Below are 27,887 nucleotides of genomic sequence, written 5' to 3' on the forward strand. Positions count from 1 at the left end.
CAATGACACGGCCGTATGCTTATTTCACTCGAAAGTAAGAAAGTGCAACCTAACCCAGTTAGGCAGAACAGACCTTAGGATTACGTCTCTCTGTGATCGAGCGTGCACGTGCAACGTATTCGCCGACAGTCCCGATTAGTTCAGCGGTGAATCGCCCTTTGTAAATAATGAATCCCAGCCGAAATATGATTCTGTATCTTTATCGGAACTTGATTCGAGAAAGCAAAAAATGGAGCTCGTATAATTACAGGTAAACAATCGGTACAAACACGGTATCGTTTGATCAAGAACTATCGTATTAAACGATTTGTGGTGAGATGATTCCCCCGACAAATTCGTTTGTAACATTCGAAATATTTCGGGAGAAAAATGTATCGCTCTTTCCCTTTGATGAAAATGATTGTTAAAATACGTTATCGCTGCGGTATATTCTCGCAGCGTTATGCAACTTTGTGTTATAAATATAGAGTGACTTTTGTTTCTCGTGCGATTACGATACGAATCGTAATACATCTGTTAGATTTTCGTGATACTCGTGTGGCAGCATCAGCCGGTGCATAGTTATTTTGTATTTTTCAGGATGTACGCTCTGCGAAAGATACGGCACGAATTCAAAGAGAATAAAACATTGCAGGATGAGGAAGAGGTTAGGCAATGTTATGCAAAGGGACAGGAGACACTGGAAACGATCAAGAGACAAGTGATATTGAGTAATCTTTACAGCACTAGGCCCTTGATAATCGAGACTCAAGGCAAGATGAATTGAAATTGAACGATATAAGTGAATAAAACTGGATAGAATTGTGCCGCTTAACGTTGAGAACTCTGATAAACATACATGTATTTGTAACTACTGTTTTATTTTATATATATGTGAAGAAGCTTTGTACAAGGAGGATTTTTCTTAAGTTCGCACGCAGTGCCTCCAAATTTCGGTTTCCAAATCAAGTGTGATTGCCGAGGCAACAGTGTAATTATTATTCAAGTATTAATTTGACCAGTAAACACCAATCAACGGTAACATAACATCAGTGTTATAATTTCCCGCTCAACGACATAACTGTTGACATAACACACACGTTATATTGCATTTATATTATTATGTTATTGTCAGTTGGTGTTCACTGGGTGACAAATTATAAGTCAGGCATTTAATATTGTGCATTAAATTAAAAAAGAAGCGACAAAACTAATCTTTAGATTGCTTCTTTTTTTTTTTATAGATACATAAAACGACTTCTATCCAGACACAGCTGAATCTGCAAAAGCAGATTTTGCGCAGTGTCTGCTGCAGACTCTGTCAACAGTTTGCTAGCAGAAATGCAGCAGGATCTGATGGAAGATTATGATGATAGACCGATGGCAGAAACTGAGTAGGATCTGAGTTGTCAATGTATTTAAATGGAAATATTACAGATCCTGCTCGCTTCCTTGTCGCTAATTTGCTGTCTATCAGCAGGCTCTGTCGACAGATCTTGTTCGAATCTGTCGCCAATCTGTCGTCAGACTGCTAACAGATCGCTTACTGGGTATATATAATAGCCCCTTGTGTAAATATATTAGATTTAATTATATGTGATATGCACGAAGACGTTTTATATTTTAGATCTGTACATATTTTAATATCCGTTATTCTTGAACAGTTGTTAAGACGTTCATCGTATTTTATCGATGCAAAATATTGCAGCACATTACAATGCTGTTTTAGTCATGTCTGAAAAATAAAGATCCATTCGATCCACTGTATATAAGTTGTACCATTTAAAAATCCAAGTCCCTCTGCGATCTGTGGTCGAATTATATACACTACTTTTCAAGTATTACAAACTCCTCTCTCTCTCTCCTTGTACGATGTACATTCATACTGTAACTACTAATTTTCCATAACACGGCTGTATATTTTCGTTCTTTCACGCGATCGAATTCCATCTGTTTAAAACACAAAGTGTAAGGAGTGCAAACAAGTGCAGACAAGTGGGAGCGAGTGTTGCGATCAGCTGTTCGGAGATGACAGCTGAGTCAGTGCGTTGCAACGACGCGGCCCACGATGAAACGATCATGAATAGTACTGTGTTCACGTGCTCGATAGAAGAAACGACCGGCTGAAGAATGGCCACGAGGAATCTGACCGATCCGTTTGTCCTGATGCGAAACAATGCTCTTCAGACCAAACACATCTATGCCGAACAGGTGCGTGCACACACTTAACCTACGCCCACCGATTCAACGCCGCCACTGGCCGTAGCATTGTGCGATTTTTTTCTCTCACAAGAAGTGGAAGTAATTGACCGTTTCATCTTTAAGAACATCACCGATCGCGTGGCGTTGGTGGAATCGGACTCCGGCGATTCCGACAGCGTCGAGCTGAAGGGCATAAACACGGACAGCGGAGCGCCGCCTGCTTGGACGGACGCCTTGGAGGAGACGCAGTACGTCCTGAGCAGACTACGCGTGAAGATAGACAGCCTGGTCGAGCTGCACTCCAAGCAGCTCACCAGGCCGACTTTGGACGACACGTCTCAGGTATGCGAGTCACCGGGATTATTAAACGACGGCAGTCAGTTGCCAAATGACAAATAATGTTAATCCGAGAAGAATCCTCATCTCGTTATGCTTCGTCGGGGAAAAATGAATGTACTAATTACTAAGTGCAATTGTCTACTAAGTGTAATTGAGAGTAGTTGAAAGGATTCGGGAAATACGTCACAATGTGCCGCAGGAAGAGAGACAAATGGAGCAACTTACGCGGGAGATCAGTCGTGGCTTCTCCAACGGCTACAGGCAAGTACAAACGATCAAGTCGGCCGGTAGACACGAGACCAAACCAGCGGGACGTCGACTGGCTGCCAGTGCAGTGATAGCCCTTTCAACTGCCTTACAAGAATTAGGTCTTCGATATAGGACAGCACAGAATCATTATTTAACACGTACGTATTTCGTATCACGCTGACCCCTTCGAGCACTTCAGAGCCAAGCAATCGCCGAGGATGGGATATTTTTAACACGTCGTCGATCGACGAGAGAAATAATTCCTCGAGAAAGCGAAAAGTGACGGGTCGAGGCACACGAAGTCTTGTCTTCGAAAATTTTTGTTTGTAGTCTTGTTTACTTTACCGTTGTCAAGTACATGAAAGAAGATGAATATGAAAGTGCCCGTTGCGACAGTTACGCTCACATCTAGAGCATAAGCCGAAGAAATTGGTCAGACGCGCATATGCATCTGTAGCGCTCAAAGGATTAACGCAGAACCTAGTTAATGACATCTTGATGCAACGTCAATGCTTAACTGCCGCATGACACGTGTGTGATACTCTTGCAGAGGTGAAGTCGAGGGAAGAGAGGAACAGCCAGTTCTTCGCGGAAGACCAGTCTCTCTTAGAGAGTGTGGCTGCAGACCCCTGGTTGGCGGAATCGAACGAGGCTGCCGCCGAATACTGGCCGAGGGACGAGCGGAGGCAGGAGTCGGTTCTGTTGCAACTGGAGGAACCTGAGGACAGGATGAGATTAGCGTTGGAAAGGGAGGAACAGATTGGCAGTATAGTTCAAAGTATAGCAGACTTAAAATATATTTTCAAGGTACGTTATGCACAACATTATCTCGCATCGCATGATTGTATGAGAAAGGTCTTTGAATTTTACTTAAAAAACCGCACGAACTCCCCCCCCCCCCCACAACTTCCGTTTCTTAAAAACGTTTTACGCTTTTATTTAAAATGTAAAAAAAAACTAAAGAATCCCGAAAAATTTCGTTCGTCCAGAGCAAAGTGAATATTCAAAATACCGTTTCTCTTGAAAGCTCTTCATACATATTGGGGCTCCTCGCAAATTTTGCATATATAAAAGATCATTTCTTAGCCATTGATAGGCAACAAGTAAAATCGCACGTGTGTATTTTCTTATTTTTGTCTTGATACTTACAGTTTTTTTGTTAATTGCTGGATGATGGCAAGATGATAAGACGTACAATTTTGAATAATTGTTTTTTCTCAAATAGGATCTTGCAGTAATGGTGGAGGATCAAGGTACTGTTTTAGACCGGATCGATTATAACATCGAGCAAACACAAGTGCAAGTGCAGGAAGGCTACAAACAGTTGAAGAAAGCCGATTCGTATCAGAAGGCTAACAGGAAGCTGTACTGCATTGTGATTCTCGCGGCTGCTGTTATATTGCTTAGTTTTCTATTAATCATATTTAAGACGTAGAGAGATAAGTATTCACAATTAAAATTTATGTGGAAGAATATTGATATAACGTGCCTGTGGGTGCAAATATCATCGTGTTCCGTAAAATGAAACATCTCTATAGAACCTGTTGCAATGATGGGAAAGCTATTTTTCAAGACTGCGACTTTTTCCAAGTGTTACGCCAACGACGAAACAACGTATTTAAATGTCTATTTTAATCTATTCATTGAACGATTAATCTGATAAGAATATTTAATGATGTGTGAATGTGGCATTAATCGTTTTAATTGATGTTAATATTGCTTCGTAATTCACAATTTTAACACATAACTTCTAATATTGCAACGCGTGCAAATTTGTTTCAAAATGCGCCAAGCGCGTTTGGATTCTTATAATGTATATTACACGACAAACACAAATTTGCATATGTTGTATATAGATTTGTATAAATTAATAGAATAATTTATTTACCTGAACTTATACCGTATATACATATATATATATATATATATATATATANTAATATATAAATTATTTTTATTTAAATGTGATCACGACGATTTTGGAAATATCGCAAACATGGATTTTATAGCCGTATATTAAAAAACGTCCCCTTGGCCGATCATTCGATTATTGAATGAAATCATTACGCGAGAATAAAAAAGTGAAGTGGCAATAGGATATGTGTTGCTTATTTTTTCCGTACATATAAACCCCTTTCTTACCGTAATCATCGCAATATGTACATCATACATTTGCGACGTCTAATAAGTCCACTTTTACTTATAGTATAGTTGGTTTATTAGTTGGGTGATATATATATATTTACTACTATACAATATATTCAAGATTTGATTTATTTATTCTTCGCTATATTTCATTGCACTTTATAACCAACTTCTTGAACATTGCACCTCCTCTATCACAGATTGTGTGTTATGTATTTTTGTGTTCACACATACGCATTGTCGCTATCATTATTTAATTAATATCGATGTGTGTGTGTGTGTGTCAATTTTTGTATCAGTAAAACTTCTAAAAACCTCACACATATGTCACTGTGCTATAAATCAATATATTACAATATTTACTTGATTCCTCACGTATACTATAAATACTTATAGCATTTACTAAATACTATACTCAATATTACCGCTATTATTATATTATTTGTTGTGACATTATATCTAAATACATTAGGCTTCCTGTTACAGTACGTATTATGGTATGAATCTACATAATTTGTAAGTCTAATATAACAAAGAAACATTTCTCGTTTTTCCATAAAATATCATCAAATATCAACGTGAAAATTTGTTTAAAATATAATAAAGATACGAAAAGCACGTTTCTTTTCCTCCTAATGTATCTTTAGAAGCAGAATGAACTTGTTATATACATATATATCATACATATATATAACATATATCAATACATATCATATAATATATATGATCTGTAAAGTATTGATATTCTTTTGTTTATTTATACGCATTGCGTATTGTAAATTGTATAAATTATAAACGATGAAGTTGCGCCGCTTGTAAATTAAATGTAAATAAATGTCAAATTCATTAATTTGCCCGGAAAAAAATTTTTCATATATATATATATATATAATTGTATATAATTATATATAGGAAGTGGTGACAGTTATATATCATTATATATAAATACATATAACGAATTATATATGTAAATATATAATAATATATATATATATATACAATGTGTCCCAGAGCAACCTTATCAAAGTTCATGGGAGTATAGAACGGATTGAAGTAAACACAAAAGTCCTATATCGTTTTGCGATATTCGCAATAGTTAGTGAGATCTATCACTAACGAGTGCTATCTTCACAAGAAAGTCATTTTTCTTTATACAATTCCCGGTCTATCCTTTCCCGTTTATGTGTTAAAATTGTGAATTGCGAAGCAATATTAACATTAATTTAAACGATTAATGCCACATTCACACATCATTAAATATTCTTATCAGATTAATCGTTTAATGAATAGATTAAAATAGACATTTAAATACGTTGTTTTGTCGTTGGCATAATACTTGGAAAAAGTCGCAATCTCTTGAAAAATGTTTATTTGTTCAGACAAAATAATTAATTTCTCACTAACTATTGCGAATTTTGCAAAATGGTACATGACTTTTCTGCTCAGTTTCACCCATTCTATTTGCACATCAGAGGAACTGAGATTAGTTTGGGACATATATATAAAATACATGGAATATTCTATATATATAATTATATATAAGAATTTTTTCCCAGGAATAAAACGGGAATTAAACGCCAAAACGTTTTGTACTAAAAAGGCATTATTGTATAGTTTACGTCAATAAAAGAGCGTTACTAGCCTATGGCATTAAAGTAATCACAGCTTATTAATAAAGAGATGCAGAGGTATATCACGATGGATCGAAGATTCCGTGTCAAAATCAACACACAATAATCACTTCGTGGGGTATGCTCTCTCACTTGCGCACGCGATTCCTTGCGGAAAGAGTAACATGGATATTCAAGTTCACTCGCACGTGTGTGAAAATATTTGTGCGTTCAAAGCAATGCACAATTGTGATGCAACCCGATTGCTCCGAAAGAATGAATACGATAACGCGAGAATGAAAACGATTACAAAAGCATTCCTGATCCATATATATATATAGTTTATATATATATATATAACTACGTATACTTATATATATATATATATAAGTAGACGTACCTAAGAATATATATATTATATATATATATAAGTAGACGTACCTAAGAAAGCGCACGTTCAACGTTATTTTAAAGAAGCAACTACCGATCAATCATAAACGCACTGAGTAACGCCCGAATTTATATCGCATGTTTCGTTGCATCGTTCGAGCAATCGTAAGTGGCTGACATTTCTTTCTTACGACACTCGTCACGATACAAACTATACTTCCACCGGTTTCCACCGGTTTCTTTACTCTACACTCTACAAAGAGTGGTACTTCAGTATAAAGTACGTACTCGTATATCAAGGACTCGTTAATCGTGACAAATGCAAATTTGTCGATAATATTTATCAAACAATATTATATTACGCAAACTGTACTGTTGCTAACGATCTCTTTTGCGCAATCTGTTCGACGAATGGAATGTTGTTAAGCGCGAATAAATCGCATCGAGAAGTATCATATTGAATTGTCATCCTTCACCTTATCGCACGTTATCGCTATGAGCAAACATATTAACGATCTCGTCGATCTTTTCCCTTCATCAAGGGAAATTTCGACGAAATTCAACCGAGTGGTTATGTACACTTAACTTTTCCGGTATGGCTTATGATTCTCGTGTAGACAACGCTCGCTCGGCCGTGAACGTCGACTGCAGTCACACCGGATCATTGGTCGCTGTGTGTATGATCGGACCACTGTTCCGGCTAAAAAATCCCATTTAGGGGAAGCACCAGTGATCTTGTCCTAAAGAAGGATGATCTCTATAATATATGAATGTAGGATAAAATCATTGGAGGTGCCTCTCTTAAACGGAAGCTTTATCCAATTCCTCATGCCTGTTTTAACGTCTTTTGTTGTTACTACTACGCATTGTTTCAATAACAACGGGCATATCGATGAATCAACGTTATATATCGGCCGCCATACATTATGATTCTTCGTGAAAGTTAACACGTCCATCGTTCTCTCTCTCTCTCTCTCTCTCTCTCTCTCTCTCTCTCTCTCNATGTGAGAAAAGGAATATAAAAATAACTTCAACAGTATATACAAACAGATTTACCGAGCGATCAGTGTTAAGAGCTAAAATGGTAGTCTGTCAGCACCCACGTGAATTGAGCAGTAAAAGTCACACCGTCCTCATTGTCTCGATACGTTGTGACGTGACAGCTCGGAGGCACTTGTGACAGGTTGCACAGAGTTGCCACGTGTCACAACGCCTCTGTGTATATGTATAATATAATTTTGCTAAGACACGATCGCGCGAACGGCTGTCATATCCCTCACGTGTTCGTGGTGCACAAGATGTGCGCCAGAATTCCGAAAGCACCACCCAGAACGAAGCGGACGAAGTTGTCGCCGACCAGCGGCCCCAACGCGTACAGTCCCTTCATCGGCGCCTTGATCACCTCGTATGTGATATCGTCGATCTCAATCGGATTCGATTTGTTGTCGATCGGCCGGTCCGCAATTGTACCCAGTCTAATACCGTCGCCTTCCAGGTACGACAAATCAGGCTTGTATCCTGGAACGAGAACGTTCAACCGATGAATCAAAACCTCGGATCGATCAATCAAGATCAATGTGTGATTGAACGTAGTAAAAATTGAACGTACATCCCAAACGTACACATATACGTGTCAGCATCCCTGAAGGGATTAACTTGACTTTAACTTGGTGGTGAAATAAATATTCATACAAAGCTCACCGATAAGAATAGCCGCGGCCGACACCTGGAACGTGTGCAGCTGCCCATCCGGGGCGGACAGAGTGGCCAATCTCCTGGGATTTACACTGATGCCTTCGTCATCGTCATCCTCATCGAGACTCACGAGCATATATCCCGGCAGCGACTTGTACAGGGGATAATTCGTGCCTCCGTCGGCCATCATCTCGTATACTTTGTGGTACTCCGGATATATGGAACTGGGTAGCCACTGCAGTCGGTCGTAACTGCTATTTATCTTAACCGCGGTCTCCTTACCCCACTCGCTCGTCGAGTTGCGGAATGCGTGCACCACGGGTATGCCGCGAAAGCGCGCGGCCATGATAGCGTCGGCCGCGCTCAGGCCGGCTCCCACCACTAACACGGGATGATCCTGTTCATCGACGGTATTCTCGCCTGCAATTAGCGATTTCACAGCGATAAGAGACGAAAACAGACGTCACGCGATTCGCGAATTAGCTATTCGATTGAGATATAGATTGGATAGATGGATAAATGCATTTGTTAAATATACTGTGGAATGCTTTCTGAGAACGCGCAAGATTGAATGTTTTATTTATTTATTTTCTTATTAATTGCGCATAAAATTAACTGCGTTGAACGGAAGTCGAGAAAGTTACGTACACTTGACTGTGAAGTAGAGCATTCATATCGGTAACCAAGTCGCCCGAAATGTGAGATATCGATCAGATAATTGATTTCAGGGAAGGAAAGCTTAAATTACTAGAAGAATTGCCGGAGTCGGACTTTCTCTCTTCGCGATAGATGTGTGTTATAATGTAGCCGAGCGCATCCACGTACCATATTCGTCGAACAAATGTTCCAAGCGAGTCTCGAGATCGTTGAGGTCGTGTGTCACCCAATCGTGGGTCTTCTCCCCCAAGACACCCAGCTGATTCGACAAGTCGGTCGTGCCGGTCGCGAGGACCGCCCTCTTGCACCGATATCGAAATCGCTTCCCGCTCTTGTTCTCGTATCCGTCCACGATCCAATTGTATCCCCTTTTGTTCTCGGGCGAGTCCGAATTCGATCTTATCGAAGTAACTGTAGTCCCGCTGCAACAGATTGCCTCGTGAAAGTCCACATTGACGCCGATAACTGGGCTCGCCGTTGGGTACGGTTTTAATATACGTACCATCGGAAGTATTGCTTCAGGCCTTTCCTGCGCACATAGTCCTTGTAATAAGCGGCTACGGTGCCCACGGAAACTCGACTGGCCGTTTTACAGACGTTCAGTTTTTCCTGCCGCATGTACGCGCACACGTCGCTCTCCGCTAACACCGACTTCTGTAATTGCTCGGCCTCGACGAGTTTCTCCCAGTGCCTTAGATCCAAGTCGGGTAGGGACATCCATCGGCTTAGACTGATGGTCAACACGTTGGGGTCCATCGACTAGAAGCAAGACGGGATACGGTTAAATTCACGACAAGCACATTTATCAGCTAACACCCGTTGTAATTCGTGTATCTCTTCGTCGCTTACGCATGATACAAATTTTGAACCCTGACAGTAACAGTGACCCACGATCTTGACGCTGAAGTAACATCATAGGTTTTTCGGGCCTGCATCATGAAAAAAACATTCAAAAACTGTAGGTCGTAATCGTTCCAGCATTTCTTTGGTTGATCAACTTAAGTTTGTTATCAATTTTTAATTGTCGTCTCTTTAGAGATTAGAGTTATCTCGTTAGAAATCAAACTGATAATAGCAATGGTCACATGGACTCCATTTTTTTTTTTGAATAACGGAGGGATCAGAGTGGAAGTATAGCGTATTGCGCAACATGTGGAAGATAGGACAAGCAAAAGAAAGGTATGTAAGTCTCGTAGGCTTAACATGTTACTATCAGGATTCATGGTTAAATATTACGGACAATAAGAAAACAATGAGCTAATAAGAATCGTCGCTGGATGTTGGGTGCGAAACTTGAAATTTCAGCGGGCAGATGAAATTGTCCGACGATATAACTTAGCTCATTACTTAATTGACCGTAAACTTTATTAGCCCGTCGTTCTTACTGTTTGTATACAAACAGAGCCTTCGTATGTTATCTTTCGTTATTTAAACATCGACTTCGGCATGGCCGTTTCTCCATTTATCTCCATTTATCATATTTCGCACTCCGCTAGTAATTTCCGAGCAAATACCAATTAACGTAACATCAATATTATAATTTCCCACTCAACGATTTAATATGAGATATAATGTGTTATATAACAGTTACATCGTTGAATGAGAAATTATAACATCGATGTTATATTACTGTTGGCGTCTGCTGGATTCATCTTCACCGTCTTTACCTACTTATTATCGGGTCTCATTTTTATCTCAGAGAATTTCACGTTTACGCGCCTACCTGCGGCATCTCTCACGCACACCTTGCTCGAAACAGAAAACAGAGACAGACAGAGGGGGGAGGGGGAGAGAGAGAGAAATCGCGTCGCGCGTACCTGCCAGGCGCCGCCGGGCTGGCCTTTGCCAAGGACAACATGGTCCACAATTCTGTGCTCGGGACACTCGCCAGCGGATCTCCATTCGAGGAGCGACGGCACGTCCAAGCCGGCGTCCACGCACGGGTGCTGCAGTTGGTCCATCAGGAGGGCCAAAGGTCGCCCGCCGCCCCTACCCTCGATGCCGGAAGACAGGCATTCCAGCTTGTTGCGCGTGCTGCGCGCCAGCCCACCCTCCTGCGTCGCCCTGACGACGCCGGTCTTACAGCATTGGTGCCGGTTATTGGCGTTCGCGTCCTCTTCCTCGGCCTCATCCTCGCTGACGTCCGTCGCGTTGAAGTGCAGCCGCGCCGTGAGCATGTCGTCACCGGGATGGGGTTCGCCGGTGTAGTAAGGCCAGTTGCCGGCGAGCATGTACGACAAGCATATCCCGCTGGGCCCGTTTCCTGAGGACCCGCAAGACACTTAAGATCCGGTTCTTTACCGGGTAACTTTACCTTTTTTCGATCGATACGCTCTCCCCGTGTCTCTTACGATACACGGTAAGGGCATACGGAAGAAAACGTAAGAAGTAAGGCCGAAGTGGTAAGAAAATTGGTCAATCATAGTCGATTGTACTTTGACCATGAGAACAATAGATTGTGAGATTGAACAATTTTCTTATCGCTTAAGTCTTTCTGCTTACGTTTTTTTCCGTGTGGCCCCATGTCGCCTCAATAAGGGATCTGAAGATCTGAGAGATCCTGCCTAATCAATTCATTCCAAGTAAATTGAATTCCAAGCTAAGCCAGAGAAGTTCATCGGTCTCGATTACTGTCATAAGAGAGAGTCATTAAGTATACAGGCAATAATTGTTATCACTTTGAATATCTTTGAAATATGAGAGCAGGAGAGAAAAATTGATCCAACGGAAATTACGCGATAGCACGGTCGTTTCGAAGATCTGAAGGTCGCGTTTCTTTTCGTCGAAGATATTCGGGACGGTAATGGTTATTGCGTCATCCTGCGTAATACGCGATGAAAGATAAAAAGAAATAGGAGCCCAATTGTAAATACGGAGACGAGTGAGGGTCTCCAGCGTTCTCAGCATGTATGATGTATGATGCTGGCAAATACATTTGTTGTTATTCCGTCACAAAATCCGCCTTTCACGCAGTATAATGACAAATTGAATTCCTACGATCGATTAATTCCGAGCCCCGGCGGGCAATAAGAATTCGTCCGTCACGATTACCGGAGGAGTCATCAGACATATAACATGTGATAAAAAATTCGGTAAGAAAAAGAAGACCGAGAAACCAGTTGTAAATATGAAGACAAATGGATCTTCGACGTTCTTCAGCGCGAAGCGTGACGTTGATAAACACGTTTGTTGTCAATCCGTCGTCATCGATTCCTTAATCCTCTCCTTGAGAAAGCGATTAAATTGTCTTTGCACCGCGGAAAACGCCGAGAGGTAACTCATACTTACCTATAATTACAACATCCTTGTAAGTAATATCGTTATCGTCGACCTTATATTCGTTCTGCATTTTTCCCTCTCGTATATACGACGCGAGCAAATTTCCGCAAGATTCACCGCGATCCGGTCGTCGGTCCGCTCGAGCGCTGTAACGAGAATAACAGATTGTTGAAAGATTACTTTGTTAAATTGAAAAATTATTCCGTTGCGACAACATAGTTGCATAATATATACATGTCGGTGGTTATAGCAAGCGCGTAATTGCAGAAGATGGCAATGCCTGCTATTTTTACTTACGTTGCGTTCTAATCTCTAATTGCGGTCAAAGTTTCAACATTCTTTGCATTCGCCATCAGCGAGACCATTATATAATAAAGTCGCGTGTGCAGAGTCATTTGTTTCTTTTTTTCTCTTTCTTTTCCTTTCTTCTTCTCTCCCGCGGATAATTGCACGATGTTGCACTTGTGAATATTTAACGAGACGAAGCGGTAGAGACGCTTGATGTTCTCTGCTCACGAATTCCAAATGATGAATCAACGGGCGCGAGTGAGTAATAATTGCTCCACTTTTTGACCAATGACGTCGATTTTTGGAATAAACGTAGGAATGTTACATATTCCACATGTATCATCAACCTGTGTGTCGGCTGAGTGAAAAGAGAAACAAACGAACTGCGTTGTTACCGAAGATTTTCTGCGTAATCGCAAACGAAGCGTGAAAGAAGTCGATAAGATAAACCACGGCGATCCTTTTATAACGTCGCAGCCTCTTCTACATAACGTTCCGATGAACGATATCACCTAACTGCGGTCGATGTGCGTTGCATTACGACGAGTGATTTATGAATCACTCGCGGAGCACACGACGGCGCTTTGGATCCCGGAGATAAACGATGCATAAACCGTGACCGTCCGCTAAAAAGTAAAAGTGGTAACCTTCGTTTGTCAACGGCCTTCACTCGCGCGCCACGTTTCCTACCCTCTAAAGCTCAACCAGTCTGCCCGGTACAATTACCGTGACATGTGGGCAAAAAAATCATATCCGTCGATCGATCGTTGGAAACCGGCCTAGTTTTACGCAGAAAAAAAGTCATAATCTTGAATCAATAATAGATATTTTCATATATAAGAATATTACAATATCTTTAGGAGACTTTTTAGTTTTTTTAATTAAGTGTACAAACTAAAAGTAATACTTGCATCGATACGAATTCAATCAAATCAAGACTAAAAAAATCTTCCAAGATTATATTTTTTTTCCGTGTACGAATCCACCGGAAGAATTAACGAGCAAAGAAACTTCAAACGTTAACGCTAACTTTCAAGGATACCGACACATATTTTATTATATGTGTACGTTCAGACACATTCAATTTTTCCTCTTCAATTTGAACATCGTCGACAAAATCTAACGAATACATTACTGTGAATAAATATCGACCGAAAATTCCGCGACAAAAAAAAAGACGTCTCATCATGATGATTGACACACGTGTCGTATTAATGTCACCTTAAAATGAGAAATCACCTTCTCCTGACTTTAATAAATTCACCCCCCGAAGGGATTAAAATTAGATCTAACTCCCGCGTTTAAAAATAAAATATAAAAATAACGCACGTGACTATGTTAAAAAATAAAATTGTAGAACGAATTTAGAAATGCGGCTGATGAATAAATAATTGAATTGAGATGCGCGGAGGGGTAAAATAGAGGTTATGTATTTGTTTGTGTTGTATGTCGTATTAAATGACTTATTATGGGAAAGTGTAGAAAGTGCCGAGAACGGCGGAGTTAATTGGATGCATAGTGTGTGGCGCGATCAAGATCGACTTATCCTCATAGCTCATTCCCAACATTACTCGTTGCTTACGCTCGAAATAATCCGCTCTGCGAATAATCGAAAGGAACGTCTTGTTAATTCGCACCGTGCGCCTTGCGATCCACTTTCGTTGCGAGGCTTATGGTTAAGAATAGCAGCATCACTTTGTGAAGATCGTCGGCGGAGAAGAGAGAATTAACGATAGTTCGACTTAAGGTTGCGTCACCGAGATTACCGCACCACCGAGATAAATTTCTATCTGAGGAAAAGTAAATTCAACCATTGTGAGAAGATATATCTGATGAAGGATACGAGGAAACGATAAAAGGATAAAACAATAAAAAAGACCGTGAAGAGGAATATGCGCTCGGGTGTGTAAAAGATAAGGGAGAAAGATTAAAACGTCAGTAACACGAATGGAAATGAAATATATGAGGAGGGAATTTTAGTAGTAACAATTGCTGTAAAATTTTTTGATCGAGGAATATATCGACACTCTGTCTTAATTTATTATCCTTCAGTTGTATATGTGCTATTTATATTTTAGGAACTGTAAAGTCTAGTATTCGAAAATTGAATATATTTCTTAGCAAAATAAATTCTAGCGACAGTATATTCCTGCATTATTGTAAAAAAATGTTGAAATTAAAAAGAATTTCGTAGGAGGAAAACTATACTGTTAAAAAAAATTTCATAATTTGTTTGTGAAGTTTTTTCACATAACCAAGTTATGAAAGTTAATAATCAAATTAATATTATATTTAATAACCAAATTGACATCATATTTAATAACGCATAATAAAGAAACGTCCTAAATTCATTTTTCATAACGATACTATAATAATTTAGAGTATGAAATTTAATGAGTGAACATTAGTGAAATACATTACAGCTGATGTATTTCACTCAGATTTACAAGTAACTGTATCACAAAAATATTAACAATAATGCTGTGCATTATTAAATGTCAGAATATTAAATTGCATACGTTATATGTAATTTCATACTTGTTATTTGATTCTTATAGCAAATATGAAACATGATAACTATTTTATAACTAACAACACCGATTTTATAATAATTATTAAAGGTTATACATTTTAACATAAAATTCTTAAATTTACTATCAAAAGCGCTATTCCTTTTAGCAAGATATTCAACAGTGTATAATATTCTCTTCGTGCAATTTATAATGCTTCTCTACACGGGGAGACTATCACAGCTGTTTTCTATTAGTAGAGTTTATCTTTATAGGAAACATAAAAAATGCTTTAATAGATTTCAGCCTCTAAAGTATAAGCAGCACACATAAAACTGAAGGATATTAAATGGAAAGAGGGGGGGAGAGAGAGAGAATGTCAATGCGTTCCTTGATCATAAAATTCTCCAATAATTTTTACTATAAAATTCGCTCCGTGTATTCCCTTTGGACATTTTAATTCTATCGCGAAAGATGATGCAGGTCTTTGCCGTGAAAATTTCCAGAAAGACGACATCTTATCGTGAAGTCGAAGGAAAATAGCGTTGTGGAAATGTCGGGATAGTTGTTACACGTGACTGCGCCGATATCGATCGAACATAGTTGACAGTGACTGAATGTGAGGGAGTTTCTTAAATGACAATGAAGCCATTATTCAGAGCGTGTACAAATATTCGCGATCGGTTTACGTACACCCGTGCTACGTCGCCGTGCGGATAGTGGTTCTACTTTACGTCGTATCTCACGTGAAAAAGTCGAAGATCGATGGACACAGCGAAATGTGTGTAATTTATTTCCTCATAGGGATAATGCGATGATCATTTATTAATTAAAGAAAGATTCCTCGTGTGGGAAACCGATGTTATACTATTCGTAGCTTACGCCGTCGGAAATCGACGCTAAGGCCGCGAAAGATGTAAGGACGCTACTACGTATTAACGATCGCGAGCTAAATCGATAGTCGCCTGGAATGCTTCATTTTGCGAGATATGTATAAGTACAAAACGGTGTCTCGTTGGGGTCAACCGGTCACGATTCGCTCGATACGTTCGTCTTACGCACCGTCGCGTGGAATGAATTCTGCAAGACGAAGAAAAATCGTCAATCGAGTATTCTAGATTTAAAAGTATGATGAAAAACTAAGTCACAAATACCAACAAATGCTAATTCGCGAATAATGCATGAGTTGCTGCACGGAGAGAGATCATTTGCTGCCGTAACAAATTTTATGCTGTCACAGTAAAATCTGTAAGTTGCTATGCGAACAATTTTTTAAGAGTAATCGCCATTCGCTGGATTATTTTGCCGAATCCACAAATTATTTTGCTGTTGAGTTCAAATTAGTAAATGTAAGAAAACACTATTTTGTTCCAACAGCAAATTAACGTGTCCTAAGAATAAATTCACTGAGCAAAATTTTTCTATTTCAACAATAAAACTGTTTCTGATTACAAATAATTCGCTAATTTGGTTATGTCAAAGTTAAATTTTATCGCTGTCGTAACTAATATGCAGTAGCAACAATAGTTTCGCTACAATCAGCAAAATTATGTCTCTCGCGTATTCGTGGCTATTTAGAGCTACTGTATTATTTTTTAACTTAAGGTAAATCATGTGTATATTCTGATGTTTAAAAAAATACAAAAATTACATAGTGACAGATGTTACAGGCAATATTTGCAAAAAAAGATACGGTTCGAAAGATTCGAAAACTGTTAGATCTCTGATACACGATAATGCAATCACAATTCATGACACAAGATAACGAACGCGTCCCAGCGTAACAGCTGCGTTTTGTAAGCACGCTCTTATGCATTCAATTCAATGATTCTAGCATCAGTGATACTTCGAATACCGTCTGTTAGTTTCAATCGAGGATTACATGAGGCTGCAGCTCCGAAACGCCCAAGCGGAATTCATTTAGACAAATTCAGCGATCAATGAGTCAGTAATTCTGGAACGAAACGTTTCGATGATGATATCTCTCCCTCTCTCTTTCGCATAGAACAGTCGAGTCATATCGTCTGCGTCATACTTTGCGATATTTACATTCAAGCCGAATTCATATGTATCGGCGCATCCATATTCTTTCCACGTTGAAGATTTAATCATTTGCAATCGCACGTTCGAGCAATAATACGCAGATATTATGCGAAATTTGCACAGGCGAATTAAACGTCATTGCAGACATACACAGCGTACAAAGTACCTAAAGATCATCAAGGCCGATCATTTTACTCCGTGAGAAATTAACTTCCTAAAGGACAGATTTATTAAAATCAGAAGAAAATGAGTTGATATGAAACTGACATAAATATACATCTGTTGATCATGCAATGAAATTTTTCATAAAATTTTGTCGCGAATGTTTATTTATAGTATTTTTCATTATATATCTTTATCGACAATGTCGACAGTTAAGATAGTTGTATCGCTAAGTGTCGTATTTTTACTAGCGTATCAAGAAGCCACTTGTAAATTTATTATCTATCAAACGAAATTATATTTCTATATATTTATTTTACTAAATAATAAATGTTAATTTGAAACGAAAGTGAAACAAATAAATAAATAAATAAATAAATATGTGTGTGTGTGTGTGTGTGTGTGTGTGTGTGTGTGTATCGAGGAAGTATTATATATATACATAATATTATAAACAGGAAAGATTATTATTATTTCTTTCTCTTATTAATGCTTTATTTGCGACAGTTGGTCTAATATAAATGCACAGATAATAAAAATATATGTATATATACGTATATATATTTATGTATATTTCGAGCATATTACTATAAATGATGAACTTTCTACCGCTATATTTCAAAACGGAATCAATTACAAAACAATCAATATAAGATAAAGGTACGTTTACATATAAAGATAAGAATAAAATGTGTAAAATATGTATATGATAAACGTACACATAAATGTACACACACGTTACATATACGTACACATATTCGTTAGCATATCCTTAAAATGATTAATAGATGCAAGTTACGGAATATTTCATAAATATATCGAGTTAATTTTTTCATCTTCATTCGCAAGTTTCAAATGTAAGTATACACATGCTCCTTCGAAAATATCGAGCAATATATTACACATCGCATACCGGTCTGCTCCCCCATTCTTTCCCTTCCAGATCTTCCCTTCCCTCCTCTCTCCTTCTCCCTCTTTCTTCCTCTCACACTCATATACTTCGGATTCCAAAGGAACGAGATAAAGTAAAAAAAGAATGTACACGATCCAGCGGTCTAACTTGAGGTGAGTCAGCCACGAAGTTGGTGCAACTCCACCAGTCGACTTTTTAACTACAGTCCAGAGAATTATAATCTCAGTACCATGGCCGACGTAGTATCTTTGATCCACTGAGGTGGCTCTCTCAGAAAACGAAGTTGCTTTTCATCTCAAACGGTTGTTTCGCAAACAGTGTTACGCATTCAGCATCAGCACGGAAGGGTCGCGATATCACGACTCTTTGCTCTTTTAATCGCCCACGTTATAGAAATTCCGTCGTGAACACAATATCTTAAGAACTATTTTATCTTCTTGATTAAGAAATCCGCGAGAGCTCGGTGCAATTCGACCTTCAGCTGCGATGCTGCGAGTCCTGCGAGCAGCAAAACTGGCTAACGTTCCGAAGATTTTCTTCAATGAGGTACGTTCTCGTTTGCGAAAGATACGCTTCAGCAAAAATATCGTTATATTTCGGGCTGAAATAGTGACTTTAACGGGGTCCTGGAATTGTTGTTTTATCGCAAATTTTTTAGTACTATACTCATTACCGGCTGTACAGAATTGAAAATCTTTTTGCACAATTACAATATACATATTAACATAGGCGAAGACGGTTGACTTTATTCGAAAAACGAAGAAAGTTTTATAATTTGTTAACTTTTTCATGAATATTTAACGAGTACAGTACTAACAAATTTGCGGTAAAACAGGAGGACTCCAGGATCCTCGTAAAGAGACGAGACGAGACGGGTCGGGCTTGGAGGAATCGTTCTGAAAAATATCTATCCAAATCGATAGCGACTTACATTCGACAATTGATATACCTTAGCTCGGATAAAGACTTCAAGGTTATTCGAACCGCGTCTGAAATTACCTATTACATAAATGTGACGCTTCTTAACGTCGTACACGACTTTAATGAAAGATAACATGTAAATTAAGCGTCATTTGTCTAAAATGACAGGCGATAAAATTGGAAATAGAAGAAAAAACGACAAGATCTACGATGTATCTAAATGCAACGTCATTTCGGTATACGGTAACATTATCACGCTTATCTTGCTTCTTTTTAAATAATATAAGCAATTATTTTAAATAATGTGAGCAAAAAAAATTATGTAAGACGATGCGAAAAGCGTTACCCCGCATTTTTGCTAAACATGCATTTTAGTCACGAGCTGTTAATAAGTTGGTTGCCCATTTCGGTCGGCAACGAGATTGTTAACAACAATGAACTGCGTGCTTCTCATATTTCCGCGAAGCACAATATCGTACGGCGAAATGTAGAAAATACCCGAAGATATGCAGGAAGATTATTAGTCACGCATGTAGGTGAATGTCACTGGCGGCGACAATGATGATTCGTGTCTGATTACTGTAGCAAAAAAAAAGAAAAAAAAGAAAGAACGAAGAGAAAAAAGGAAAACGCGACGATAAACGTAGAAGCGTAGGTGTTTGTCGGAAAAATACAGAGCGATATTGTTATGCACTCCGAAGTCAACCGATCCGCGCAAAGCGCGAATGAATGTCAAAATAATTTTGCCGGGGCATTCAAACGAGCGACACGAGTCATAGCTCCCGACTCTTATTCGACGCTTCAATTATTCCGGTATTTAACCCGTGTTATTACGGGTTAACTAACATAAACTCGCTCACGGCATGATAATACTGCGTTGTTATGGAGTCGTTGTTACGTTCATTAGTCGAGGCTAAATGTTGATGCCTACGCCGTTCACGTGCGAAATTATAATTAATACGTAATTAATAATAATTAATATGGCAATTTTTTCATCAGCAACGGGAAGGTGGAAGGAGGTGACGAATCGTCGACCAGAGATTTGTGCGATATTTTCTTGAGATGTTCGGCAATAATTTCAACTAGCCATTCACGTTACGCTCGAACTCAGAGATTCGTAGAGAGAGAAAGTCGTCTTCTTCGCGAGATTTTGTTGTTTCTTGCAACTGTCCGTCAAGCTTCGAATATATCAATAACACACCGAGCAAAAAAATTCACAAGCCGCCCGATCGTTGCAAATGCGCGAACGCCGTCACGAATTCCGTCGAACGGCAGGAACTGTACATGTTGCCTTTACCAGTCAACCATATCAGTTTACCATATCAACACCTGTTACATAATCTAAGTAGTTATACAGACACTACAATTTCGGAATATGATGAGGCATAAATTTAACTCGTGTCTACGATACTACATTGTGAATACACTGCTCAAGTTACACAATTACCAACACAAGCATATCAAGCATGCAAATTGATACCTTGGATATATCTTAGATTATATATCGTATACTTATATCATACTTATCTCACAGTTTTTGTTATTTCTTACTTATCGTTGGTATCCGATTTGATAAATTCAGAAATGATTTATTGCGATAAACAGTAAAAGGATTATCACGAATTATATTGAAATTTCCTATCGATCGTATCTTTTTAATTTAATTGATAAAGATCTAATAACGTTTGATGACTCAACAGAAATCGATCGACTTAACCTTTTTTATTCAATTTCAAGGAGGCGTCTTTTTCACTCTCTCTCTCGCTCTTTGACGCGACTTCACAATTATCGAGAAATATGCAGCTGAGCGGCTATTTATCGTGAGAGTGAATTAAGATATCCTGTTGAGAATTCGGAAAGTAATTAAATTTTGCCGAGCAAATCTGATAAGCCGGGACCCTTGAGTGCAAGATGTCGTTTCTTTTTGCAAGTCATCGCACGTTCGCACCTGCACGAGTGTGTCGCGTCGGTCACTCGCGTCTCCACAACTTACTTAATGGGAGAGGCCGCCGAGGCTTAGCAGGAAGAATAAATCAGGGCTTTGACGCAAAGGTAACCACATCGAGCGTATTCTCAGCGTGTCTCTAGAAGAATATTGCTCGTGCGCGCTTCTTGAATATTCGCTATTCTTGAATACTCGCCGAGACGAACAGAAATACGTACAATCAAATTACATCATTTGAGTGGTAAATTCGCACCGCCGGTCGTTGGCTTTTGCAACGCGAGATTAAGGCGGGATTATTCGATTGGAGGTGAATGTCGCTATTTTCAGAATTTATAAAGCAAAGAGAACACGCGTGGGGAAACCAGCAAATCCGGGCACGAGAATGGGTTTCTACAGGATGCATGCACTCTGCTCTCATCGATATCGCGTTATTCGATGAAATGTTAATTTCAAAATATAATAATAATACGTGATATATCTATATAATTTCAAAATATAATATCGACAGTTTAATGAATAAGTTTTAATTGACTATCGTTAACGTCAATATTAACCATAGTAATACAAATGGGAAATACATTAATTTTAAATTTCATGCTAAATACTCGCCGTCGACGCGATCGCGAATTTAGCCGCGTCGATTACGCCGCTTGCAGGCCGATATGCAGGTTAATTAGCCCGTTACAAAATATATACAGTTTTTCTGCAAAAGTACACAACTGAAAGATTGAGCGTCATCGCGTTGTGCTCCATTCATTGCCCCAGCAATTACGTCACCTACGTTTGCGCCGTGGAACGCACGTGACAGGAATTATTTCGCAAGCGCGAGTTTATCGGAAACGGATGCCGATAACGATAATGTCTACCAGTCAGTCTTTAATCTGCTATATGCAGATTAAGGGTGAGTATGATGTGATTATAATCGGTGGCACAATCTATTGTTAGATAACGAGTAATTATTTACGAACAATTGCTTACTGACATTATGAGATCGAGGTCGAGGATCGAGGATCAAAAATAACGGGAGGGAATTTATAACGTCTGCACGTTTCATCGCACGTGTAACGCCGTACGCGGAAGACGCTGCGATCATTTTCCAGGAAGCGTACCATTGACGGGAAGGCTGAGAATAATTTCAAGCGCATATATATATAGAACGCGAATGGAATTTAATAAACCTTAAAGAGATTCCAAATATAGACTCTCACGATCTCTCGGTGCTATTCGAAAGGGACCGGCGATACTCGACGTTTCTGAAATGCAATTCCATAACGCATATACTGGGATAGAAAGTCACACGCGGCCGCCGGCGTACTTTTGCCACGCTTCCCTCTTTATTTTCCGACCGTCAGTCAGGCTGTCACTTTGTATCACCTTCGATATTCCGACGAACGCGTAATTGCGGATCGGATCGATCGAGTGAAGCCGGCAAATTGCTATTCGCGGCGCTGATATTTTCACCCGAAACGCCAAGAATCGCGTGCACGCGCGATGTGGTACTTGAAAAAAACCGGATGAAGAATGCGTGTGAGAGAGAGAGAGAGAGAGAGAGAGAAAAGCAAAAAATCAGAAACTTGATGAATACATACGTTATATCGTACGGCTCGCGAATGTTCGCTCCGATTTTTCCGCTGCTCGCCGGCACGCGCATGCGCGTCGTCTTGGTCGACGCCGAGTCGATTATCGGATCGCGCGAACTCTCAACGACTTGCTCGATTGACCGGTTCTTTTTCCGTTTCTCTCTCTTCTTTTTCGCCTTTTCGACGTACAACGACTCACGACACGCGCAACACACTCTATCCGTAGCTGCTCACCCGGCGACGGTCGGCGTCGTACTGAAACGTGCACGCCACGCGCGCCCGCTTTTTCCACGGATGCGGACGTCGCGTAACCGAAGGCCGCGCGCACGATGAATGCCGCCGCGCGCGAAACGACGCGCCTCCTGCACAGGTGACTTCACGCACGAAAGATCAATCCTCTCGGCACGCGATCGCCGTGATCGTTATCATAGTGATGCATTAGAATCGCGCCGGCCGATAATTGCGACGCAGACTATCTTCATTAACTTAAAATTGCCTCGCATGTTTGACAATTGTTAGCGTTCTTGTCAACAGTAGAACGATAATGATAACCACTAGTTTGTTTGTGTTACTGGACAGCGCAAGAAAAATGTTTCGATACGTGGAAATATATTCCAATAGTTTCTGACATATGAGACGCGCCTGTGCATGCATGCATGCGTGTGTGTGCGTGCACCCACTGAAAAAAAGATTTCGTAACAATTGCCAAGATTTGGTTAAATAATTTCAACTATCGTTTGTTAAATAGTTCGCTTACTTCAATCAAATCATTTAATACATAATTTTGATACAATACTGTATTGTGGTGCCATATACTATATACAATATATAATAGTAAATGATTCGGTTGCAATAACCAAACAATTTAGTTGAAACTCTTCGACCAAATCTTGGTAATTGTTGGCAAATCCTTTCAGTGTACCCCGATAAGGTTAATATATTTATATTATAGTTATAATTTCAATGTGTGTCGTTATATGATGAAATAATGACGAAGTTATATTAAGTTGTACGACACACACAAAAAATTGGAGACAGAGAGAGAGAGAGAGAGAGAGAGAGAGAGAGAGAAATGTGAAGAGTAAATCGCGCGTTCCTGCCAATGTGTTCTTGCCGAGTCACACAGTGTTGCGTCGTCAATCTCTCGTCCGTGTTACATTTACATGCGTGAGTCGTGCTTATCGATCCACGCTACTTGTACGACATCAATAAAAAGATAGCCGGAATGCGTGATGCGAAGTTAAGAAGCATCACCCTCACACGCCTCACTTTTCCCCCGCAACGACGCGGAAGAAATTCGCGCTAGTTATGACTCAGCGAACTTTTCGATATCGGACCGTCTGGAATAATTGAGCCGGATGTTGAGAACCCCCCTCACGAGGCAGACTCGCGGACTCGATTTCGCCGTCGTGTATCCTCGAAGTTCGATTGGAGATATTAATTTAACAACAACACGGAGATAATATATACTATGTCTCCTTTAAAATGATAGCGCGGAGCACAAAAACGCGGCATATCTTATTCCAGATAAGGGCTCGCGGTTTTTTCCGCATTACACATCCGATGCCGCCATATGGAAGTAGGGAGATAGAGCTACCTAATACTTCGCGATTAGACTCTTCTGAAACGCAAATGGAATATTACAATAAAGTGTAAACGCGAAAACGACGAAGCCGTTGGTTCGATGAAACACTTCATGCGTGACTTTTACAAGATAAATCGATGACGGAACTAAGACTGGAAAATATGTGTGTTATGTAATACTGGTAACATGAACATTTTTCCTCTTTTAGGAAGGCACAACCGCGCCGGATCAAATCACTCGTGTTCATCTGCTCGCGTGAACGAGTCAGACGAAGCGGTCGGATATATATCTTCGTCACGCTTCCAAATATATTCGATCGCAAGGTTATCGAGCGCGATAGCTAAGCGAACACTACTTAACAGCGTAATTATCAAAATAATGCAAATTCGGCGAAAGTGACAAAATATACGATTGTTATCGCCCCGACTATCGGCAAGAATTTTTAACGTAGCGGCGCATAGAAATATACTTTGAAATGGCGATAAATAATATCTCGTCTAACGCAAGGATAGAAAGAGAGAGAGAGAAAGAGAGAGAGAGAGGGAGAGAGAAAGAGAGAGCTCTCGATTTAGCGTTCCTTAATTATCGCCGTCGCTGAGCGGATATTTGCGCGCCGGAAAGTTATAATGTGCGGCAAATTCCGCGGCCGGATGATAAACGTAATGCGCAGCATTCATTCGATTATTAATTGTTAAACAGTGTCGATTGAAAATTCGAGAGCCTGGGGAAGGGCATCTGATTTATTTATTATCTCAAGTAATCCGCGATATACGGAAAAAATTGTGTATTTTTAACTCTTATCGCAAGGATTTCAGTGTTTATGAGTAACCTTCTTATGTTTGCGCAATGCATGTTGAAAACGCATCGTGGCTCGTCGTGTCGCGCAAAACTTTCGAGGAATAAATTAAGTGAAGAAAAAAAACGAACGGTGCGATTCGAATGACTTTTTAAAACATGATTAATCGATGCACGGCTAGCATTCAACTGCAAAATTAAAATCGACTTTTATCTACGTGCTGTCATGTACTGATACTTAAGCGGTTATCTTTCCTTTTTTCGCGATATTTGCTGATATTTACGATATCTTGCCCCGTGCATAATTATACACGAAATATTCTTGATAAACGCAAGCTAAATTTAAGTTTTACGCATCGAGTATAATTCCGGCGAAATCATTGGCGCCGTGAATTACAAGTTTATTTCCAGATATTGTGAAAAATGATGTAACGTAATTTCGAGAACTCTCATGGAAGAGAGAGACATCTGTGCACCAAAATTAGAACGACGTTATATACGTATATATATACCTGTTTAAACGCGCAGTAATATATCCTCCGGATTTCTATGGACTATAAGTATCCTGACTAGCGTTCCTTACATCCTTGAATTTCTCTCGGTGAAGTTTATGGAATTTTTCATGAAAGCATTTATAGCGAATAACTTCGAAGAAAGTGATATATATTTTTACATTAATGAAATATGTGTGTGTGTGTGTACTTATATATGCAAAGCAGATATTGTAATTTTTCATAACTTTAATTAGAATAATCGCTCGCCGACAGCAGACGATATGATTATATCATCAGTCGCTGCTTATTAATTGATACAATTACGAGCATATAAAATCGTACGCAGATTAACACGTCTCGAGCAGTGAGAAGTAAAAAAAATAATTTGATACCATGCACAAAACAATTATTTTCAACTGATTTCACTATGAACTTCGATCTTCCATCGCGACCTCAAATATATTATAACTTGCATGTATTTTTCGAGACTCGAAATCACGTTTTATAACCTGTAACTATGTAAACAGCGAAAAATAGAATTACGCTGTATGTAAACACATCGCCAAGTTTAGGACTAAACGTGACGATAAATCTTCAGTTTCTCGCCTCGGGAGATCGAATTACGTAACGGAACCGACTCGCCGCAACAAAAACGATTTGAGTCGTATTACCTGGTCTCAATCATTTGTTATTTTTTCCTTCAATATATTCTGTTAAACTGCGCAAGATCATAAAACGATCTCGTCTGTGGCCGTAAAAGGAAAAACAGGAACACATCCATTTTACCATTTTAATCCCAACAGATTCCAAAATAGACACAGTCTCTAAAAGTAACATGTCTCCCCTGCTACGGAATTTTACTTGCGATTAGATTAGTGTATACTATTAGATTAGTATATTTCGACAATATAAATACTAATTATAAAAATAAAGTAGGTAATGTGATAGAATAAAATAAAAAATAAAAAAAAATAAAAGTCACTTTTTTAAAATTTAATTTGAGAAATTTATATGTATATGTTATATAAATCCAGACACATCCGAATTTTGCATCTTACTAAGAGAAGTGGCGACATCTTGATGTCTCAAATTTCCACCCTACTTCGTATGCCTGTGCTCTACTTATTACATGCCTACATATATATATATATATATATATATATATATATATATATATTGTCATTTCTATACGGCTGTGTATATCTGTGTATATCTTACTACAAATTTGTTTTCTATGTTTGGCTCATGTGTTCTATTTAATACGCGACGCACTCTTGTTTATGCGTTTTTACCCTCTTCTTCTCGAAGAACTATCTCCACAAAAAAGGCTGAAATAAACACTTCTCATTGTTGCTATTAATAAACTTTCATTACTCAGTATTTGCTACGATCTATCACATCGTCAATCCAATTCGCAGACTTCGTTAGATACTGCTATCTAACCGCACACAATCACGGCTATGTCGTTCAAGATCTTTGAGAAACGTATATAGGAAGATTACCTGGCCTGCTCCTCCGCACATCGCCATCGCGTCTAGTCGGGATTGCAGACTCTGATCCGATATATCGCACGCAAGTCCCGTTGGACGTTCGTGCTGCGAACGCTTCTGCTGCGTTTGCCAAGTCGCCGACGGACGCTGGTACTTTCGAGTAACATGATTACAAAAGGGACGACCGATCGCTCGTACGAGAGATACGACTTCGGTGAAATATGAGACTCGGCCTTAAGATCGACTTCGAGAACCGGCCGACGCACCTCTTTTCTCTCTCTTTCTCTTTCTTCACCTCCCTCGAAACCTCCGCGAAATCCGCGTAACCCCCGTAAGATGGAAAGTTCGTGTTCGAGAACGGCGGGCTTTGCACGTGCCGGAGCCGCGTTCAAATTCGTCCGAGACCGTCTTCGTGGCCCTCGACACACCTCGCGCGCGGGGTTGACGACGGTGTCCCGGGCATTGATTTTCTTTTATTCGCCGCAAGTTGGGTATCGCCCTCCGGCTCGTATGCGCCATGCACGCCAGTGGATGCGGTATGAACATAGTCGCGTTTCGCGGCTTCCGCGCCACCTGTTGGAAAAGCTCGGTACTCCTTTGACTCTATTCACTTCTC

At 39.5% G+C, this 27,887-nt stretch overlaps 3 protein-coding genes across 7 annotated transcripts; 2 read left to right on the forward strand and 1 right to left on the reverse strand.

Annotated features, from left to right (window-relative positions):
- The first annotated feature begins 49 nt into the window (after positions 1-49).
- LOC106741059 (LYR motif-containing protein 4) lies at positions 50-1,728 on the forward strand. 3 transcript variants are annotated; one of them, XR_001374150.1, is made up of 4 exons: positions 50-250; positions 580-752; positions 880-970; positions 1,224-1,728. XR_001374150.1 is itself a non-coding variant. In XM_014612656.1 (3 exons), exons 1-3 carry the CDS (start codon positions 168-170, stop codon positions 906-908), a joined length of 285 nt encoding a protein of 94 aa, XP_014468142.1. In that variant the 5' UTR covers positions 50-167; the 3' UTR covers positions 909-1,728. The 3 variants fall into 3 exon arrangements, 2 of the variants coding, with proteins under 2 accessions (XP_014468142.1, XP_014468143.1); XM_014612656.1 differs by having other exon boundaries at positions 880-1,728; XM_014612657.1 differs by lacking the exon at positions 880-970 and having other exon boundaries at positions 51-250.
- Positions 1,729-1,876: 148 nt separating this feature from the next.
- On the forward strand, positions 1,877-4,668 carry LOC106741009 (syntaxin-16). Its single transcript, XM_014612564.1, has 5 exons — positions 1,877-2,190; positions 2,305-2,523; positions 2,720-2,927; positions 3,320-3,576; positions 3,995-4,668. The coding sequence occupies exons 1-5, from the start codon at positions 2,110-2,112 to the stop codon at positions 4,202-4,204; spliced, it is 975 nt and encodes a 324-aa protein (XP_014468050.1). The 5' UTR covers positions 1,877-2,109; the 3' UTR covers positions 4,205-4,668.
- Positions 4,669-5,842: 1,174 nt separating this feature from the next.
- On the reverse strand, positions 5,843-27,724 carry LOC106741106 (oxidative stress-induced growth inhibitor 2-like). 3 transcript variants are annotated; one of them, XM_014612766.1, is made up of 7 exons: positions 27,284-27,724; positions 12,555-12,691; positions 11,084-11,529; positions 9,769-10,025; positions 9,435-9,688; positions 8,616-9,029; positions 5,843-8,432 (listed from the first exon to the last, which is right to left on the reverse strand). In XM_014612766.1, the coding sequence occupies exons 2-7, from the start codon at positions 12,613-12,615 to the stop codon at positions 8,191-8,193; spliced, it is 1,674 nt and encodes a 557-aa protein (XP_014468252.1). In that variant the 5' UTR covers positions 12,616-12,691; positions 27,284-27,724; the 3' UTR covers positions 5,843-8,190. The 3 variants fall into 3 exon arrangements, with proteins under 3 accessions (XP_014468252.1, XP_014468251.1, XP_014468253.1); XM_014612765.1 differs by lacking the exon at positions 27,284-27,724 and adding an exon at positions 22,917-23,149; XM_014612767.1 differs by lacking the exons at positions 12,555-12,691; positions 27,284-27,724 and adding an exon at positions 11,769-12,538.
- Positions 27,725-27,887: the final 163 nt, after the last annotated feature.

This window comes from Dinoponera quadriceps, unplaced genomic scaffold (genome assembly GCF_001313825.1).
Source record: "Dinoponera quadriceps isolate SergipeBrazil2010 unplaced genomic scaffold, ASM131382v1 scaffold367, whole genome shotgun sequence".
In the NCBI taxonomy this organism is placed as follows: Eukaryota; Metazoa; Arthropoda; class Insecta; order Hymenoptera; family Formicidae; genus Dinoponera; species Dinoponera quadriceps.